This window comes from Pseudophryne corroboree, chromosome 1, assembly GCF_028390025.1.
Source record: "Pseudophryne corroboree isolate aPseCor3 chromosome 1, aPseCor3.hap2, whole genome shotgun sequence".
Lineage (NCBI taxonomy): Eukaryota > Metazoa > Chordata > Amphibia > Anura > Myobatrachidae > Pseudophryne > Pseudophryne corroboree.
Window position 1 is genome coordinate 679,518,427 of NC_086444.1, and position 21,820 is coordinate 679,540,246.

Consider the following 21,820-nt stretch of genomic DNA (forward strand, 5'->3'; position numbering starts at 1 on the left):
TTAGATATAGTTCCCCTAGACCATGTCAGCGAGTATTATTAGTTTAAACAGTTCCTGGACAGAGAGATTCCTCTTTGCATGATAGGAAGGGTCAGATAAAGGTTGGAAGGTGATGTCTAGTATCCAGCTGTAGGGTATTTTGAGGGTAACATTCCGGTGTTAGTTAGAGAAAGATCGCATGTTCCTGCGTATAGTTATGTACAAAAGTAGATTATGAACATTAACTGTATTTACTGTAAATTACATATGCGGCGGGAATCCAGAGGATACCACCCACAAGAGCAGTTGGGAATGACATCGCCCACCTTTTCAAATCCACCTATGACCTTTTCTGTAATGTGGAGACATATCTCTGTGTCCAATGAACAATGAGATTACAGTGACCATTGTATTGTGTATGCATGTTGTGTATAAAAGGACCATTGTTGCCTGGCCGGTGAGAAGACTCTAAACGCTATCTGTATGACCAGCGGAGGACCGAGTTCGGGTTGCGCTTGCGAATATTCTCACGTACGTACATTCTCTGTAGCCATTATTTCTGTTTAGATTTACTTGTTAGCCTGTAGTGTATAAATTGTATTGTTTTACCTTTTTGGAATCAATCCACGGAGGCCTTAGAACCCTGTGGTTTCAACTACAAACCGTGTTGTGTTTTCACTTTCCTGCATGGGCTTTAAAGTAGTTTAACCTGTTTAAGGTGTATAAGCATTGTTAAGGTGTACGCACTGCGGATACTTTGTATCGCCAGCGCTACTTAAGGTTTAAAGGTATAACATCGTTGCAGTACTTTGCTGCCAAAGGTTTAAAGTATAAGCATATCATTACATTGTATCATTAACAAGGTTTAAAGGTTATCCATTGTGTGAGCGCTCGCTGTGTGTACTCCGTACACTCAGCGCAGCGTGCATACGCCAAGTGCATACCACGTGCAGGACTCTGTATGCAAATAGCGTACAAAGTGCGTAGCACGTGCACGTAGTCTAGCGGCCATAACGGCTCAACGGTAATAGTGTACAAAGGGGTATAGCTTTGCGGTCTAAGATAATACCGACATTATCAATTGGGAGCTCGTCCGGTTCCTTCTCATACCCGCAGCCTAGCAGAGTTTTCGCAGACTTTATCTATCAGCAAAGGGCGGAGTATCCCCTGTAGCCTTCTCTTGGTTGGTGGATACACTAGTGCTGATTAGATAAGCGCCTGCCCTGCATGGTTTGAAGGGATGCTGGAGGGATTAGTCAGGTAAGAACGCAAAAGCTATTTTTTTCTTTTTAGAATCTGTAAATTTCTGTTTTGGCGCCAAATGCGCACGCATCACACTCGCACACCTGTATTTTGTACTTTGCATATCTGCTCACACCGTTGCCATAATCACTGATTACTAGATTTATTTTGATCTGTACTGGAAAATTTGTAGACAAAACATTTAGTGTAGACTTACCTGGACAGTTGTTGAGATCTTCCAGGGATCCAGGGGCCCTTCCGGCAATGAGTATTGCTAACCCTAATCCTAGCCCTGCCCTCCCACAGCCTAACCCTAACCCTCCGCTGCTGGTCCATGCAGAATGTTGATGTTTCATATGTCAACATTCATGTCGACATTGTGTACATGTAGACATTATGTATACGCGCACATGTTCAATGTGTGTACATCATAACAATATCAACATCATAATTTTCTACATTGTGATGTCATTATGAACACTCATATATTTTAATATTTTATATTACTTGGTTGCACTGAAGTAACCGTAGAGTGGGAGAGAGGAAAAACTAGAGGGCTATAAGAGAGGGATCAGCATGAAATACCGACGGTCGGGATGCCGGCCATCAGTATACAGACAACGGCATACCAGCTGGCAGTAAGCCAGAAGCTGGGCGAGAGCAGAGAGTCTCCTTGCAGGTTTGATGGCTCACTGCGCTCGCCACAGCTTCTATTCCCACAGCTTCTATCCCCACTATATGGGTGTTGTGGACACACACAAGTGGGGAAATGTGTCTAGACTGAACACCCTAGTGGTTGTAATGAGAGGTGCTATCTGCTGAGATTTTATGGTACTAGAGGAGAAGGAATGGGTGCAGATACACTATACAATCATTACTATAATATATAATATAATAAGAGGTTGTTAGCATATAATTGGCCAATGATATGGACTTGCCCACTGCGTCGAGGTCATTTCTATCGAGCAAGTCCCTAACACTTTGGGGTTCATATCAGGGCGCAGGGCACCCCCAAATCATCCCAGCCATGACCCCCCCCCCACCCCAGGGCATCACACTAGTAGAAAATAAAGCATAGGATAAGCAGAAGTAGTTACTGAGTATAGAAAGTGTTTTAAAAATAGATATAAAGTATGCAAAAAAAATATACCTGGATAAAATAACACACATAGGAGGTAGTGAAAAAATAGTGAATGTAAGTGTTACGGTGTGATGCCCCGGAGTGGCCCAGACAAAACAGTTCAGGAGACCCAAATAAACTGAAACTATATGAAAATAATAGGACTTACTTTGTATTATACCTGAATCATTGATGTGCAGTCAGATCGGTAGTGGATCTTGCCACGGGCAAGCAGGACTTTTGCCCGGGTCGCCACCTTCCGGAGGGCGCCGCACCATGGCAATATCCGCTACTGTGCCCCCCGCTGTGTCCCCCGCTGGTCCCCCGCTGTATCCGCCGCTGGTCCCCCGCTGTGAAGGGAACTAGACGCTACCCGTCTAGTTTCCCTTAGTGGAGAGGACCTTTGCTGTGCGGTGCGCGATGACGTCGTCGCGCACCGCACAGCATTGTGGGACTGACACAGACGCTAGGGGTCATAATTGACCTCTAGTGTCTATCTATGCTGTGCTATGGGAGAGACGTCATGACGTCTCTCCCATAGATCCGAGGAGAGGAGCGGCACTGGTAGAGGTCTGCAGCGGTCGGGAATCAGGAGCGGGGATAGTAAGTATTAATTTTTTTTTTGTGTAAGCGGCGCTACTCCTACAGGGGGCACAAATGGGGGCACAACTCTACAGGGGGCGTAACTGACCACGCCCCCTGTATGAAACCACGCCCCTATTTTCCACCTGGGCGCCAAAAGGGCTGGAACCGGCCCTGAGTCAGATGTAGGTCCCTGCTTAAAACCAGTTGGGAAGGTGGGGGAGGGGTGCTAGTCAAGAATGAAGTAATCTATAGACTTCAGGTGTGTATTTATACACATAGTATAGACTATACAGGGGAAATGGGTCTAGACTGTACACCCTAGTGGTTGTAATGAGGTGCTATCTGCTGAAATTTTATGGTACTACAGGAGAACGAATGGGTGCAGATGCACTATGCAATCATTACTATAAATTACAATATATAATATACAGATGGAGCCACGTTCATCTGAGGCGGCTCCATCACAAACGTGCACTCCTGGCGTGACTAGGTGATCCATCCATGCAGAGAGTGTACAGAGACGCTCCCATTCATAGCGTCTCTGTCCGGGCGCGCGGACGGAGACGCTCTCCATCCAAGTGAATGGGGCGCATCTCCGTCACGGGCACGTGTGCCGGCCAGGGACGCTCACGGCGATAGGCGCTCCCGGGCGGGCGCATTCAGTCACAGACGGAGCCACGACTAGCGTGGCTCCATCTGTAATAAGAGGTTGTTAGCATATAATTGGCAAATAATATGGGCTTGCTCACCGTGTCGAGGTCACCTCTATCGAGCAAGTCCCTAACACTTTGGGGTTCACATCGGGGTGCAGGGCCCTCCAAATCATCCCAGCCACGAACACCCCCCCCCCCTCCCCCAGGGTCATCTTACTAGTAGAACATAGTGAGGTTTAATAAAGCATAGGATAAGCAGAGATAGTAGCCCAAGATTACACATGGTCAAGAATATGTGAGAAGTTTGCTTGATATTACTGTATCATTAAATCAATCAGTCAATCAATCAATCAATCAATCAATCATAAAAAATAAAATAAAATACTATGACTAGAAGCCTAACTGTTCAGAATTAAAAAAACAAATACAGGAAAAATGTCAGCATAAACAGTAAATTAATAATCCAGTTTAATACATATTTACAGGTGTATCTCACTGTACAATAATTACATTTTATACATATGTTTTTACAGATCATTATTATCCCAAGATTTTGCCATATAATTGGGTTTGTTTTCAGTTACTGTACAACATTTTACAAAAGCTACAAATTTACAACAGTTCTGTGTTTGTCAAATAAATCAATAATCCAACACGGCAGTATGTGAAATGCTATCAGAAATACAGGCTGAGGCCACAGAATGGATCAGAGGTAGAAGTTTTAAAAATATGCTACAGAGACACTGAATACAACTTCTGCTAACCTATTAAACTGTACAACAATGCTACTTTATAACATAAGACAATATTCCATGTTTATAATGACTAAACCATGTAAGAAACTTGACTTCAGGCTCACAAGACAAGTGCTAGATCTGCCTCTCCAACACTGGGGGTCATTCCGAGTTGATCGCTAGCTGCCGTTGTTCGCTGCACAGCGATCAGGCTAAAAAGCGGCATTTCTGCGCACGCGTATGGGACGCATTGCGCACGCGCGACGTACTTTCACAACAAACGATGCAGTTTCACACAAGGTCTAGTGACGCTTTTCAGTCGCACTGCTGGCCGCAGAGTGATTGACAGGAAGTGGGTGTTTCTGGGAGGTAACTGACCATTTTTCGGTAGTGTGTGTAAAAACGCAGGCGTGTCAGATACAAACGTAGGCGTGCCTGGGGAAACGCGGGCGTGGCTGGCCGAACGCAGTGCGTGTTTGTGACGTCAAAACAGGAACTAAATAGTCTGAAGTGATCGCAAGCTAGGAGTAGGTCTGGAGCTACTCAGAAACTGCTCAAAAATATTTTGGTGCCGTTCTGCGATCCTTTTGTTCGCACTTCTGCTAAGCTAAGATACACTCCCAGAGGGCGGCGGCTTAGCGTTTGCATGGCTGCTAAAAGCAGCTAGCAAGCGAACAACTCGGAATGAGGGCCACTGCTAATAAAGGGGGTAATTCAGACCTGATCGCTAGGCTGTGTTTTCTCACAGCCTGCGATCAGGTCTGAACTGCGCATGCATATGCACCACAATGCGCAGGTGCGTCGGAAGACTGCACCAGACATCGGTGCATAGCGACGGGATGGTGCAAAAAAAGCGATCGCGCGGGCATCGCAAGGAGAGTGACAGGAAGAGGGCATGTATGGGTGTCAACTGACCGTTTTCAGGGAGTGTCTGGAAAAACATAGGCGTGTCCAAGCGTTTTCAGGGAGGGTGTGTGACGTCAAATCCGGTCCCGGACAGGCTGATATGATCGCAGCGGCTGAGTAAGTCCTGGGCTACGCAGAGACTGCACAAAATCAGTTTGTGCAGCTGTGTTACACATGCGTGCGCACACTTGAACAGATCAAATACCCTCCCCCTGTAGGCAGTGATTATCTGATCGCAGGACAGCAAAAATCGTCTGCTAGTAATCAGGTCCGAATTAGGCCCAAATATACTGTAGTTAGAGTTTACATGCAAACTGTTAATTTATACCGGTATATCCTATTTATCCTACTAACATGTAATTCAGCGGTTTTGTCTATTTAGTAACAGCGGCAACATAGTCATAAAGTATCTCTAATATATCACATTATAAGAATTTTCAAGTAGCCAATGGTATTGGTTACATAAGATAAGCAATGATATTAACAGTATTTGAAACACTGGTACAACTCAATGAACATATGCATTATAAATAACAATACACCCATATTGTAGTGAACTATATAAAGAATATGGTAACTCAGAAAAACAGATACAGAAGGAAAGTCGCTCTTGTGACAAAATTGCTGATGTTACCAGTGCGCCTACCATATGCACAATGAACCACAAGTAATCTGTCAATGTGCAAACTATCTATCTATCTATCTATCTATCTATCTATCTATCTATCTATCTATCTATCTATCTATCTATCTATCGACTTGCTGGCACAGTGCCATTTCTAGGGCTGGGCAAGCCAAGCAATCGCTGAAACCCCTGACAACATGCAGGTAGTTTAAAAGTAGGTAGCTGTGTACTGTGTGCCATCATTTGTAAGGGCCATTACTGTGTAAGTTATAATAAGGAGTCGGGAATAACTGTGGGCCATAATTTTTGATAGGTATTATTGCATGCGTCATAATAAGGTGCCAGGGCATAACTGTGGGGTATTATATGGTGTCAGGGGCATAACTGTGCAGCATCATTTGTAAGGGCATTATTGTGTTGGGCATAATATGGTGTCAGGGGCATAACTGTGGGGCATTATGGTGTGTGGCATAATGTGTAATGGGCATAACGGTGTGTGGTATAATGTATAAGGGGCATTACAGTGTGTGGCATATTGTGTAAGGGGCATTACTATAAGGTGGAAAATAAATAATGTGAGGGGCATGAATCCTGTGGTGGCCAATGTCTGGGAGTGCAGGGTGCAAACCTGGGGTGTAAAGTAGCCTTTTCCTGCAAGGCCACGCCCCTTACGAGGCCATTCCCCTTTTTGCGTTCGGGCAAATGTTTAATTTTTAAAATGTCGATGGGGAGGATGGGGTGCATTTTTTTACTGTTCACACTGGGAGCCAAATTGTATAAAATGGCCCTGTTTAGGTAGGGGTGTATCAGGGGCAAACTAGATGGGCCAAGTGGTTCTTATCTGCCATCAAATTCTATGTTTCTATGTAGGGGTTCGAACGCCCCTGGCAAAACTGTGGACTACCCACCCACTGCCATCCTTCCTTCCTTCCCCCCGAGAGAGCATTGCAGTCCAGTGGTGGTTGCTGTGGTAGGGCTGCAACGCAGACCAAACCTGAAATAAGGAAACCACTGCAGCTGCCTCCTAACGCTGCCCCACATCACTGGCCGAGACTCACTGTCAGTGTGAAGTCACGAGCAATCAGCTTGGAGCAGCAGAGCTGACAACTAACCTTCTGCTCATCTCCAGACTATGTGTCATAAATAGGTTAGCTAGGCAACTAAGTCTGTTGGCAGCAGAAGATGGGAGGCAGGCAGATCATGATCTTACTGGTCGGTGTCCTGTGTGCTGAGACAGAATACTATGTGATCTTACCCACTGGCTGCGGTGGCACCACTGGGCGATGGCCCCTCCTTGGCCAGCATCCCTGGTGAGTTCCATCTTGGTCAAGGAGTAGATATGCCCCAAGGAATGGTTGAATATCTCTTAAATTAACTGCCCTCTTCCCCCTGCAGTTGCCACTAGCTGTAGGTGTAATGTTCCATGGCAAACATAGGCATACGTCCCAACTGTCCCAATTTTGCATTCCTCCCAACTGTTCCAAAAAATTGGTCTGTCCCGCTGTTCCACCAGCGGGTCTCAGTGACCTTTAGAAAGGTGGGAGGTATAGGGTTGGTTCTGATTTTTCTTTAAATGTTTCATCATATTTAAAGCAATCAAGTTTACCATGTCACTAATGATACACCGGATTATTCACATATTGGTTGTGCACATATTGTAAATGGGTGTAGTATTTTATGCCGGCGGTCGGGCTCTCGGCGGCCAGCATACTGGCGCCGGAATCCCGACCACCGGCAAACTGACAGCTGGGCGAGCGCAAATGAGCCCCTTGCGGGCTCGCTGAGCTCGCCATGCTGCGCTTGCCACGTTGCGGGCACGGTGGCAACGTGTGCCCCGCTATCTATTCTCACTTGACTCCAGGGGGGTCGTGGACCCCAAAAAGGGTGAAAATCTGAAGGTCGGGATTCCGACGCCGGTATGCTGGTCGTCGGGAGCCCGGACGACGGCAAACTGAAGACCACCCATTGTAAGTTTAGTTGTACACTGTAGTTAGTAGCTGTAAACCCTTGAGAAAATGAAACTGTGCTGAAGGAAATCTTCACACATATAAAATACACACCTCTCATCTCCATTTGCTTGGTAATCAGAGATTTGGGGCCAGATGTAATGACGCCCGAGATCGCTGAAGGTGTGAGATGCCAGCTGATCTCTGACGTTTTTTTAAAGGGGCAATCACTTACAAGGCAAATCGCTTGTAAGTGATTGACCCTTTAAAAAAAGTCAGAGATCAGCCGAAATCCCGCACCTCAGGTAATCTCGGGAGTCATTACATCAGGCCCCAGGATTGTATGCATTAACCACGGTGTAAATGTTTTATTACTTATTTTGCTACAAAATGGACAGCTAATGAATTTGGCACCTTGACTGCCATTATTTAAGTAATCAGCCCTCCTCAAAGTCCTCAAAACTGTTGGGACATGGCTCCATGGTTACTGCTACACCCATGCCACTGCAGCCTACTGGCATTTCCGTCACTTCTATCCACTCATTAGTTTCTGGACAGTAACATTCCACAGAGGACAGAAATCCCTCTGCATTGAAACCACCTGTGAAGACAAACACATACACATGAGTAATAGTGGAATGTTATTACCTGTTTAGCAAGTTTTGAGACTGTGGCCCAAATGTATTAAGCCTTATCAAGTGATAAAGTGGAGACGGAGAAAGAGTTATAGTGGGGTCTATTCACTAAGCCTTGAATGGAGATAAAGTGGACGGAGATAAAGTACCAGCCAATCAGCTCCTAACTGTCATTTTTCAAACCAAGCCTCTGACATGGCATTTAGGTGCTGATTGGCTGGTACTTTAGCTCCGTGCACTTTATCTCCACACAAGGCTTAGTAAATAGACCCCTCTGTACAGATGGAGAAGCACTCATCACGATTAGCATGGCTCCATCTGTAAACAGACCCCAAATTACCAGCCAATCAGCTCCTAACTGTCATTTTTCAAACACAGCCTGTGACATGGCAGTTAGGAAGCTGATTGGCTGGTACTTTATGACTCTTTATCCATCTCCACTTTATCTCTTGTTAATGCTTAATACATTTGGGCCTGTAACCGAAAGAGAATATTTGAAACAAATTCACATTAAGGATACTAGTCATCATGACAACAGTAATTCAGAGTCCACTTTATTGGGTACATCTTTCTAGTTCTGGGTAAGAGCGCCCTTTACCCTAGAACATTTTTTTTGTGGCATGGATTCAACTTGTTGCTGGAACTTTAGAGATACTGATCTACATTTTCATGATAGCATCATGTTCCCCCACAAACCAAAGGTGCTCTGTTGCATTAAGATCTGTGGAGGCCACTGGTTTACACTGAACTCACTATCATATTTGTGGAACCAGCTTGAGATGATGTGTACTTTGTGACATGACGTATTATCCTGCTAGAAGTAGTCATTAGAAGAGACTGTGGCCATGTGCGATCTAACCGCAAATGATGAGGCCGTAGAAAATGCGATCGCCTTTGCCTGTCAATCAGGCAGGGGCGGTCGCAGGGCACGGGTGGGGGGCAGACAATGCTCCTTTTCCAGGGAGGAGACAGAGCGTTGCGGACAAATGGGGGCAGTGCAGCGCTAACGGGAGCATGTCGGGGGCATCATCACGGCGGCTGCGTGACGTCACACACAGCAGCCGCGATCGAGAACATGGCGGCGGGACTCCTAAGCGATGCGATCACAATTTCTGCTTGTTGAACGGGGGAGGCGGCGGTCAGCATGCTGGGCGGCCCGGCCCAGCGATGGGCCACGCGCAGCATGCGATCCAAAGGATTGCAAATTCTGCTAATTAGAAGGATTTGCAGACATTGCTGAATTATGCCCTAAACCAGAGGTTCCCAAACTGTGTGCCGTGACACCCTGGGGTGCCTCGGGACACTTGCAGGGGTGCCCTGGGTTGGTGGTCCAGGACCAATTCAAATTATTCATGGTCAATATAATAGGCAAAACCAGTGCTGGTGGCTGCCAGTCATAAAATATGTGGCCAAACAGAAGCAAATCTTGTCCCTCACCACACAACTGACCCTAAGGATGACATATAAACGCGATCTACTTAATGTAATATTTCTTTCTAAATTTCTCAATAAGAAATTTTTGGCCTTGGGGTGCCGTGAAAAAAAATCTGATATTCTAGGGCGCCGCGATTCAAAAAAGTTTGGAAACCACTGCCCTAAACCATTACCATCCCAATGAACTGTTGACAGAAAGATGTGCTGTTTATGCCAACGTTTTACTCTACAAGCTGCATACTTCAGCAGAAATTAGGAATTGTCATATCAGGCATGCCTGTACCAAATTTTGCCTCAGATGCTTGCTCTTAGCTGACAGGTGTGGAACCCAGTGTGGTCTGCTGCTGCATCCACTTCAAGGTATGGCATGCTGTGCATTCAGAGAAACTAATCTGCATACAACATAATGCATGTCTGCTTGAGGCATTTTCCTATGACCTCACTCATTAACACGGTGATTTCATCCACAGAACCGCAGCTCATTGGATGATTTCTGTTTTGCACACCATACACAGTATTATTATTATTATTATTATTATTATTATCCTTTATCTATACGGCGCCACAAGGGTTCCGCAGCGCCCAATTACACAGTACATATGCACATAATCAAAACAGGATAACAGTGACTTACAGTTGAAGACAATATAGGACAAGTACAGGGTAACTAAGCATAACTACACTAATAAACGACATAAAGATAAGTTTCAAGGTGGCCAAAAAACTGCAGGATTTGGGCAGTTGAGGATTATTAACGTAAGAAAAGGATAAGCACATGAGGGAAGAGGGCCCTACTTGTGAGAGCTTACAATCTAAAGGGAACATTATACATTATAGTACATTATAGAGAATGTTGTGTGTGAAAATCACAGGAGATCATCACTTTCTGAGTTAATCAAAACACCCTGTCTGGTACTAACAATCATTTTCAGTCAAATTCACTTAGGGCTTAATTCATATTTGTATGCAAACCTGATGGTTTTCACACAAATACAATGTTTGAGGGTATTGCAAGACTGTTCTGCGCATGTGCAGATGTGCAGAACAGGTCTTGCAAACTCACTCGCAGCTTCCAGTTCGCCGCTGCATGATTGACATACTGCAGTGTTTGTGGGGTTGAGCGGGGCAGCAACCTGCACTACTTTGAGGCCCCCCCCCCCTATTTGAATGTTTGACGGGTCCAGGATCTATGTCGTTGGACACATATTTCTTGGATCCGACGGCCAGCCTGTGTAAGATTCACCTCATGCCAGCTGGCCAGTGTCTAAAACCAACTGCAACCGTGACCGATAGTTGCAACAGTGATCGAGGCTGCGTCCTCAGATGCGTCTGTCTCCTACAAACATCTCCTGCTGCAATAAAATTTCAATGCACAGCTGCTTCCATGCGGCTGTGCAATATCTTACAAACATGAATAAAGCCCTTAAATCCCATTTCTTCCTCATTCTGGTGTTTGGTCTAACAACTGTGGGGTATATTTACTAAAAATCGTATTTTCCCGTTTGAGGTCAAAGTTCAATCACGAATGACATCGAAAGTGTAAATATGCAACTTTTTGAAATTAGTACGACTAATTTACTAAGCTGCCGTATTCTGCATTTTCGGTTTTACCGATGTCGATGTCATTCGTTTTTTTAGGCAGTGTTTTACGTGAGTGACTTGTAAAACACTGCCGACTTTAATACACTGAATCTCGGCCGGATCTGAAGGATCCGTGCTGGGCTTCATTGTGCACCTTGTAAAAAAAAAAAAACATGGTTAAAAATTTTTAAAAAATTGCGTGGGGTCCCCCCTCCTAAGCAAAACCAGCCTCGGGCTCTTTGAGCCGATCCTGGTTGCAAAAATATGGGGAAAAAAATGATAGAGGTTCCCCCATATTTAAATAACCAGCACCGGGCTCTGCACCTGGTCCTGGTTCCAAAAATACGGGGGACAAAAAGCGTAAGGGTCCCCCGTATTTCTGAAACCAGCACCGGGCTCCACTAGCCAGATACATAATGCCACAGCCGGGGGACACTTTTATATAGCTCCCGGCGGCCCTGGCATTACATAACCAACTAGTCACCCCTGGCCGGGGTACCGTGGAGGAGTGGGGACCCCTTCAATCAAGGGGTCCCCCCCCTCCAGCCACCCAAGGACCAGGGGTGAAGCCCGAGGCTGTCCCCCCCATCCATGGGCTGCGGATGGGAGGCTGATAGCCGTTGTGTAAAAAAATTAATATTGTTTTTAGTAGCAGTACTACAAGTCCCAGCAAGCCTCCCCCGCAAGCTGGTACTTGGAGAACCACAAGTACCAGCATGCAGAGGAAAACCGGGCCCGCTGGTACCTGTAGTAGTACTACTACTAAAAAAATACCCCAATAAAAACATAAGACACACACCTTGAAAGTATAACTTTAATGCATACATACACACCTCCATATACACATACTTACCTTATGTTCACACGAGGGTCGGTCCTCTTCTCCATCTAGAATCCATGGTGTACCTGTGTAAAAAATTATACTCACAAAATCCAGGGTAGAAGGCTCTTCTTCTTGTAATCCATTTGTAATCCAGGTACTTGTCAAAATAAAAAAACGGACACCCGACCTCGCACTGAAAGGGGCCCCATGTTTTCACATGGGACCCCTTTCCCTGAATGCCAGAAACCCCCTCTGACTTATGTCTAAGAGGGTTCCATCAGCCAATCAGGGAACGCCACGTTGTGGTATCCTCCTGATCGGCTGTGTGCTCCTGTACTGTATGACAGGCGGCACACGGCAGTGTTACAATGTAGCGCCTATGCGCTCCATTGTAACCAATGGTGGGAACTTTGTGGTCAGCGGTTGACCGAAAGTAACCTCACCGCTGACCACAAAGTTCCCACCATTGGTTACAATGGAGCGCATAGGCGCTACATTGTAACACTGCCGTGTGCCGCCTGTCATACAGTACAGGAGCACACAGCCAATCAGGAGGGTGCCACAATGTGGCGCTCCCTAATTGGCTGATGGAACCCTCTTAGACTTAAGTCAGAGGGGGTTTCTGGCATTCGGGGAAAGGGGTCCCATGTGAAAACATGGGGCCCCTTTCAGTGCGAGGTCGGGTGTCTGTTTTTTTTTTTTTTACAAGTACCTGGATTACAAATGGATTACAAGAAGAAGAGCCTTCTACCCTGGATTTTGTGAGTATAATTTTTTCCACAGGTACACCATGGATTCTACATGGAGAAGAGGACCGACCCTCGTGTGAACATAAGGTAAGTATGTGTATATGGAGGTGTGTATGTATGCATTAAAGTTATACTTTCAAGGTGTGTGTCTTATGTTTTTATTGGGGTATTTTTTTAGTAGTAGTACTACAGGTACCAGCGGGCCCGGTTTTCCTCCGCATGCTGGTACTTGTGGTTCTCCAAGTACCAGCTTGCGGGGGAGGCTTGCTGGGACTTGTAGTACTGCTACTAAAAACAATATTAATTTTTTTACACAACGGCTATCAGCCTCCCATCCGCAGCCCTTGCATGGGGGGGACAGCTTCGGGCTTCACCCCTGGTCCTTGGGTGGCTGGAGGGGGGGGACCCCTTGATTGAAGGGGTCCCCACTCTTCCAGGGTACCCCAGCCAGGGGTTACTAGTTGGTTATGTAATGCCAGGGCCGCTGGGAGCTATATAAAAGTGTCCCCCGGCTGTGGCATTATGTCAGTAGCGGATCTTGCCACGGGCAAGCAGGACTTTTGCCCGGGGCGCCGCCTTACGGAGGGCGCTGGCGCCATCCGGAGGGCGCCGCACCATGGCAAGATCCGCCACTGCTGTGCCCTCCGCTGCCCGCTGAGTCCCCCGGCTCTGCGGCTGTCCCGGCTGTGGTCCCCTGTGAAGGGAACTAGACGCGTAGCATCTAGTTTCCCTTCGCGGAGAGGACCTTTGCTGAGCGGTGCGCGATGACGTCATCGCGCACCGCACAGCAAAGGTCCTCTCCGCGAAGGGAACTAGATGCTACGCGTCTAGTTTCCCTTCGTGGAGAGGACCTTTTGCTGCGCGGTGCGCAATGACGTCATCGCGCACCGCTCAGCATTTAAGCGGCGCTTCTACTGTACAGGGGGCGTAACTGGCCACGCCCCCTGTATTAAGCCACGCCCCCATTCCCTGCCCGGGGCGCCGAGGGCCCTCGAACCGGCCCTGCATTATGTATCTGGCTAGTGGAGCCCGGTGCTGGTTTCAGAAATACGGGGGACCCCTACGCTTTTTGTCCCCCGTATTTTTGGAACCAGGACCAGGCGCAGAGCCCGGTGCTGGTTGTTTAAATATGGGTGAACCTCTATCAATTTTTTTCCCATATTTTTGCAACCAGGACCGGCTCAAAGAGCCCGAGGCTGGTTTTGCTTAGGAGGGGGGACCCCACGCAATTTTTTTTCAAAAAATAAACACTTTCCCATCCCCTTCCCACTGATAAACATGCACGGATCTCATGGATCCGTGCATGCCTATCCAAACACGGGATAAAAAAGCAGATCTGTTTTTTTTTAGCACTTTTTCACGAATTGTATTTCTGCACGGCAGTGTTTGGCTATTGTCGGCAGTGTTTGTGATTTGCACTTTTTAGTAAATTACCGATTTCTACCAAATTGCAGGCGTATTTGACCGATGGTGTATTGATTCGTGATTTTTTCCTAAGACTTCCAAAATATTACGAATGCCCTCATCACTGCCGAGATTTTTGCTTAGTAAATTACCGAAATGACACTTTGAAGAAAAAACGTCATCTCGGTCAAAATCGGGACCTTAGTAAATATACCCCTGTGTCTGTTGACCATATCTGCATGCTTTAATGCATTAAGCTGCTGCCACATAATTTGCTGATTAGATGTTCTTATTAATAATGAGTAGGTGTCGTGGACACCCACAGAGGGTGAAAAGATTGTGGTGCCAGTATTCCGGCAGCAGCATTTTACCGCTAGTCAGGATTCCAGCGTTGGCATTGTGACCTCCAGGATCACGACTAGCGGTATTGTAACCATTTCCTAATACACTGCACCAAATTATTAAGCACATATTGTGCAATTGCAATTACAGTAGCATATATATAACACATGGGGTGTCACGATCCGGACTACTGGACATTATTTTTTACCTTTCAGGTGTCTTCTGAGGCTGGCTCAGTGTTCCAGGGCCGGGTCTCAGTCATGTTGTTAATGTCCTTACTTCATATTTCCTCCCTATTAGTCTGCAGGTGCTGTCACAGGGAACTCTTAAATGGAATGGCGTATCAAACTCATTGCGTCCTCCGCCGCCATTACCGGACTCTCAGCATTTAAACGGCTCTGCATAGCATCCCCTGACAGTTGCGGCCTCTGCTGCCTTTGCTGTGATTCCAGTGTATGGACGGATCTGTGTGGCGTCTCCTGTCAGCCGCGGCCTCTTGCCGTGATTACTATGTAAAGCACTGCAGGTCCGTGCGGCGCCTCTTGCCCGCTGAGGCTTCTGTCGCTGGCGCTGGAAGATGCTGTGCAGTCTTGACATTCCCTGGGGCCTGCGGCCACTGCCACCATTACTGTGAAAGTTCCATATAGAATCACAAGCCAGGTTTCCCTCCAAGAATCAGTATGGGCACAGCCATGTTGGTTCTGATCATGTGATACTGTTTCTACCAATCTACAGTCCTGCTGAGCTCAGCCTGATTGCTGATCCAATCCCTGCACTGCTGAGGGTATAAAGGGACTGATCTTAGACCAGGAAATCGTGAGTGCTTTGGTTGTCATCACCAAGTGTATCCTGTCTCTGCTCTCTGTGATTCTAACTCTGTTCCAGGTATTCCAGCTCCTGAAGTCTCTAGTTCTACAGAGACCTGCACCAACTACCACCCTGCGGTGCCTGCCTGACTTCATAGCCTTCTCAGTGTGTTCTGCTATTCGCAGTGCTCTAAAAAACACCAACTTCCAGCATTGGGCTTCCAGTGGTTTTCAAGCTACCTATCATCATCGGTGCTCCGCCATCGGTGTTCCTATTATCTACAGTATCAAGTCATCTGTTTCTCAATTCTTCGTTCTCTAGCATCATCAGTGTTATTCAACCTCATTATCCATTTCATCCGGATCTGCACGTCATTCACAGGTCTTCGACATCCGTTTCATCCGGCAAATCCAGCAGTTACAAATACCATTCATTCTGCAGTACGCTCAGCCTCTGTATTACATCTGCTGACCAGTTCCAGCTTTCATCTATTCTACAGCATCTAGGTGTTGGTAAGGACTGACCATCTCCTTATTTCCCAAGCTAGTCTTGTGCGGATACCACACCTAAAGGAACATTACAGTTGTTACTGTTTGTGGAACTATGTACTGTTTTTAACCATTTCTCATACCATCTTGTGCAACTGCCGGTGTACCACCAGAACTGTGTTTAATAAACAAACATTTATTTTATCTTTGTCGTCGTGGTCACATCTTCGGGCACTGGTGGAAGAAGTTCTTTATGTCTAGGAGTCCTATTCAGCCACCTAGATTCACCTTTACAACAGCCCCTACAACTGAGGTAGTCTCACACCAACCCCAGTCCTCAGTTGTGACAGTAAACACTGACCTAATGAATCCGTCCGGAGACCAAGGCCAAGCGGCCAGGCCAATGCAAGAACTGGCAGCCCGGCTTGAACATCAGGAGGCTGCACAAGGTCACGTTATCCGCTGTCTCCAGGACCTTTACTCTCGGCTGGATGGAATCCAAACGACCCTTCGCGGTTCCGGGGCGTCTGGTGTATCGATGGCAGTTCCTACAGTGGTAACCCCACCCACCATACCCACTTCTGCTCCACGTCTTCATTTACCTACTCCAGCAAAATTCGACGGGTCCCCAGAAGCCTGCAGGGGATTCCTCAATCAGTGCGAAATTAATTTCGAGTTACAGCCTGGCAGTTTTCCAACTGATCGCACAAAGGTTGCCAACATTATTTCCCTCCTTAGTGGCTCCGCTCTGGATTGGGCATCACCGCTGTGGGAGAGATCTGATACTTTGCTGTCTTCATATACAGATTTTGTGGCATCATTCAGGCGTACTTTCGACGAGCCAGGTCGAGTAACTTCAGCTTCTTCTGAGATTCTCCGTATCCGCCAGGGGACACGAACTGTTGGACAGTATCTAATACAGTTTCAGATATTAGCATCAGAACTGGCATGGAACTTGCTTTACGTGCAGCCTTCTGGCATGGCCTATCTGAGTGTATCAAGGATGAACTGGCTACCAGGGATTTGCCTTCAAAGTTGGATGAACTTATATCTCTTTGTACCAAAGTTGATCTACGGTTTCGAGAAAGGGCAATTGAGCGAGGAAGAGCATCAACTTCCAAGTCTACTCCTCCTCCCCGCCAGCCATCTCCATCCAAGGATGAACCCATGCAGATAGGTCATTCCCGTCTATCTCCGGCAGAGCATAGGAGAGGTCTCTCTGAGCATCTCTGTCTCTATTGTGCTGCACCATCTCACGTTGTTAATGCCTGTCCCAAGCATCCGGAAAACTCCAAGTCCTAGCCCGCCAAGGAGAGGGTCGGCTAGGAGCAATGCATTCCTCTCCTCCTTCAAGCGATTGTAATCTCCCAGTTTTGCTCCAAGTGGCTCAGCGTACTAGGAACATTATTGCTCTGTTAGATTCAGGAGCAGCTGGGAATTTTATGACTGAGGAATACGTCAAGCGGTGGTCTCTACCCACCGAGAGACTTTCGTCTTCCATATCTCTGACTGCTGTGGATGGCAGCAAGATTTCTGATGCAGTAATTTCTTCCAGGACGCTACCAGTTCATCTGAAAGTAGGAGTTCTTCATTCAGAATTAATTTCCTTTTTGGTGATTCCAAAGGCCACCCATCCAGTGGTTCTGGGCCTTCCATGGCTTTGTTTGCATAACCCTCTGATTGACTGGAGGACGACCCATATCCTGGCATGGGCTTCGTCCTGTTCTGGGACTTGTCTTTCCAAAGTACTTCCTATGTTCTATGTTCTTCATCCTCCAAGTCTTCTGATGTTCCACCTCCTCAGTATCAAGACTATACAGATGTGTTCAGTAAAGCTTCTGCTGATCTCCTGCCCCCACACAGGGAGTGGGATTGTCCTATCGACCTCATCCCAGGGAAGGTTCCACCTCAAGGCCGAAAGTATCCGTTGTCTGTACCAGAGACTCATAATATGGAGGAGTACATTAAAGAAAATTTGGCAAAGGGTTTTATCCGACCTTCTTCTCCAGCTGGCGCAGGTTTTTTCTTCGTTAAGAAGAAAGACAGTGGCCTGCGGCCATGCATCGACTATAGAGGTTTGAACATCACAGTAAAAAAACGGTATCCTCTGCCTTTGATTACCGAACTCTTTGACCGGGTCAGCGGAGCAACCATGTTCACGAAATTAGATTTGAGGGATGCCTATAACCTCATTCGGATCCGAAAGGGTGACGAGTGGAAGACCACATTTAACACCCGTGATGGACATTATGAGTACCTCGTCATGCCTTTCGGACTTAGTAACGTTCCAGCTGTGTTCCAACATTTTGTGAACGAGATCTTTAGAAATATCCTGTATCATCATGTCGTGGTATACCTCGATGACATCCTCATCTTTGCCAATGATCTGGAGGAACATCATTTTGGGGTGAAGGAAGTCCTGTCCCGTCTTCGTGTCAATCATCTCTATTGCAAGTTGGAAAAATACATCTTTGAAGTCAAATCCATTCCGTTTCTAGGCTACATTGTGTCCGCTTCCGGACTAGAGATGGATCCTGAGAAAGTCCAAGCTATTCAGGATTGGCCAATACCTACCACTCTCAAGGGCATCCAGAGATTCTTAGGATTCACCAACTATTACAGAAAATGTATTCGAGACTTTTCCACCATTGTGGCGCCTATCACCGCCTTTACCAAGAAGGGTGCCAATCCCTCCAAGTGGTCCAAAGAAGCCGTGCAAGCTTTCCATCTGTTAAAGCAAAGATTTACCTCAGCTCCAGTGTTGAAACAGACAGATACCAACTTGCCGTTAACCCTTGAGGTGGATGCCTCCTCCGTTGGAGTGGGCGCGGTCCTGTCTCAAAGAGCCAAAGATGGTCGCCTGCATCCTTGTGGCTTCTTCTCTCTGAAGTTTTCCCCTGCTGAGCACAATTACGCCATTGGCGATCAAGAATTGTTGGTTATCAAGCTTGCTCTGGAAGAGTGGAGGTATTTGCTAGAAGGCGCTTCCCATAACATCACGATTCTTACAGATCACAAAAATCTTCTGTATTTGAAGGGTGCACAATGTCTCAACCCCCGTCAAGCTAGATGGGCACTTTTTTTTCTAGGTTTGACTTTAAACTCCAGTTCTGTCCAGGGTCACAGAATCGCAAGGCTGATGCCCTTTCCCGCTCCTGGGAGCAAGAAAATGAGTCTACGGACAAGCATCCTATTATCAATCCAGTGGTATTCTCCACGGTAAGGATGGACTCTATGCCTCCATCAGGGAAAAGTTTTGTTAAGCTGGCTCTAAGGAAGAAGCTCATGCATTGGGCACATGCTTCTCATTTTACTGGACATGCGGGCATCCAGAAAACCCTTGAATTTATCTCCAGATCATACTGGTGGCCGACCCTGAAAAAAGATGTCACAGAGTTTATTGCTTCCTGTCCAAAATGTGCTCAACACAAAGTACCTCGCCAGTCACCTGCTGGGCAACTGGTTACTCTAGCTGTTCCTCATCGTCCATGGACCCATCTGTCAATGGACTTCATTACGGATCTTACTATGTGTAACAAGTTTAATATCATCTGGGTGGTAGTTGACCGGTTCACCAAGATGGCTCATTTCATTCCCCTCACCGGTCTTCAGTCAGCTTCCAAGTTGCCTCAAGTGTTTATTCAAGAGATCTTCAGACTACATGGCCTCCCTGAGGAGATAATTTCTGACAGAGGAGTACAGTTCGTAGCAAGTTTTGGCGAAGTCTATGTCTGGCCCTCCAAGTCAAATTAAAATTCTCCACAGCGTATCACCCCCAAACTAATGGTCAAACTGAGAGGGTGAATCAGGACTTGGAGGCCTTCCTCCGAATTTACGTATCTTCATCCCAAGATGACTGGGTTCAACTTCTTCCCTTGGCCGAGTTCTGTCATAACAACCAATATCACTCATCATCCTCTTCCACGCCATTCTTCACTAATTACGGATTTCACCCTAAAGTTCCAGAATTCCAACCGCTTCTAGCAACTTCAGTACCAGCAGCTGATATCACTCTTTGTCAGTTTTCAAATAACTGGAAGATTGTTCGAGCGTCTCTACTCAAGGCATCTTTTAGATATAAGAAATTTGCAGATAGGAAGCGTAGGGCAACTCCTGCCCTTAAAGTGGGTGATGGTGTTTGACTATCTACGAAGAATCTGAGGTTTAGAGTTCCAAGCATGAAATTTGCTCCTCGATATATCGGTCCTTTTTTAATTGAAGAAGTCATCAATCCAGTAGCCTTCAAACTTCAACTTCCTCCATTCTTCAAAATTCCCAAGACGTTTAATTTTTCCCTTCTGAAACCGCTGATACTGAATCGGATCCATTCTGCACTTCCTTCGGCTCCCAAGGTCCAGACTCAACGCGGTGTTGAGTATAAAGTCGCCAAGATTCTGTATTCACGCTTCCATTATGGTCAACTTCAATATCTGATTGATTGGAAGGGCTATGGCCCTGAGGAACGTTCTTGGACCAATGCTTCTGATGTCCATGCTCCTACATTGGTTTGGAATTTCCATTCTAAGTTTCCTCTGAAGCCAAAGAAGTCTCCTGGGGCCACTCCTAAAGGTAGGGGGGAGCTGTCACGATCTGGACTACTGGACATTATTTTTTACATTTCAGGTGTCTTCTGAGGCTGGCTCAGTGTTCCAGGGCCGGGTCTCAGTCATGTTGTTAATGTCCTTACTTCATATTTTCTCCCTATTAGTCTGCAGGTGCTGTCACAGGGAACTCTTAAATGGAATGGCGTTTCAAGCTCATTGCGGCCTCCGCCGCCATTACCGGACTCTCAGCATTTGGACGGCTCTGCATAGCATCCCCTGACAGTTGCGGCCTCTGCTGCCTTTGCTGTGCTTCCAGCGTGTGGACGGATCTGTGTGGTGTCTCCTGTCTTGCCGTGATTACTATGTAAAGCACTGCAGGTCCGTGCAGCGCCTCTTGCCCGCTGAGGCTTCTGTCGCTTGGTGCTGGAAGATGCTGTGCAGTCTTGACATTCCCTGGGGCCTGCGGCCGCTGCCGCCATTACTGTGAAAGTTCCATATAGAATCACAAGCCAGGTTTCCTTCCAAGAATCAATATGGGCGCAGCCATGTTGGTTCTGATCATGTGATACTGTTTCTACCAATCTACAGTCCTGCTAAGCTCAGCCTGATTGCTGATCCAATCCCTGCACTGCTGAGGGTATAAAGGGACTGATCTTAGACCAGGAAATCGTCAGTGCTTTGGTTGTCATCACCAAGTGTATCCTCTCTCTGCTCTCTGTGATTCTAACTCTGTTCCAGGTATTCCAGCTCCTGAAGTCTCCAGTTCTACAGAGACCTGCACCAACTACCACCCTGCGGTGCCTGCCTGACTTCATAGCCTTCTCAGGGTGTTCTGCTATTGGCAGTGCTCTAAAAAACACCAACTTCCAGCATTGGGCTTCCAGTGGTGTTCAAGCTACCTATCATCATCGGTGCTCCGCCATCGGTGTTCCTATTATCTACAGTATCAAGTCATCTGTTTCTCAATTCATCATTCTCTAGCATCATCAGTGTTATTCAACCTCATTATCAGTTTCATCCGGATCTGCACTTCATTCACAGTTCTTCGACCTCCGTTTCATCTGGCAAATCCAGCAGTTACAAATACCATTCATTCTGCAGTACGCTCAGCCTCTGTGCCTCGGGCACTGGTGGAAGAAGTTCTTTATGTCTGGGAGTCCAATTCAGCCACCTAGATTCACCTTTCCACCAGCCCCTAAGACTGAGGTAGTCTCACACCAACA

The 21,820-nt window shown here is 46.7% G+C and overlaps 1 protein-coding gene across 5 annotated transcripts in view; it reads right to left on the reverse strand.

Annotated features, from left to right (window-relative positions):
- Positions 1-4,298: 4,298 nt before the first annotated feature.
- LOC134906828 (kelch-like ECH-associated protein 1A) overlaps positions 4,299-21,820 on the reverse strand; it is an 82,023-nt gene continuing 64,501 nt past the window's right edge. For all 5 annotated transcript variants that reach the window (XM_063914747.1, XM_063914744.1, XM_063914745.1 and 2 more), the window contains one exon: positions 4,299-8,391. In XM_063914747.1, coding sequence (XP_063770817.1) covers positions 8,228-8,391 — 164 coding nt within the window. In that variant the 3' untranslated portion in view covers positions 4,299-8,227. The remainder of the gene's footprint in view (positions 8,392-21,820) is intronic.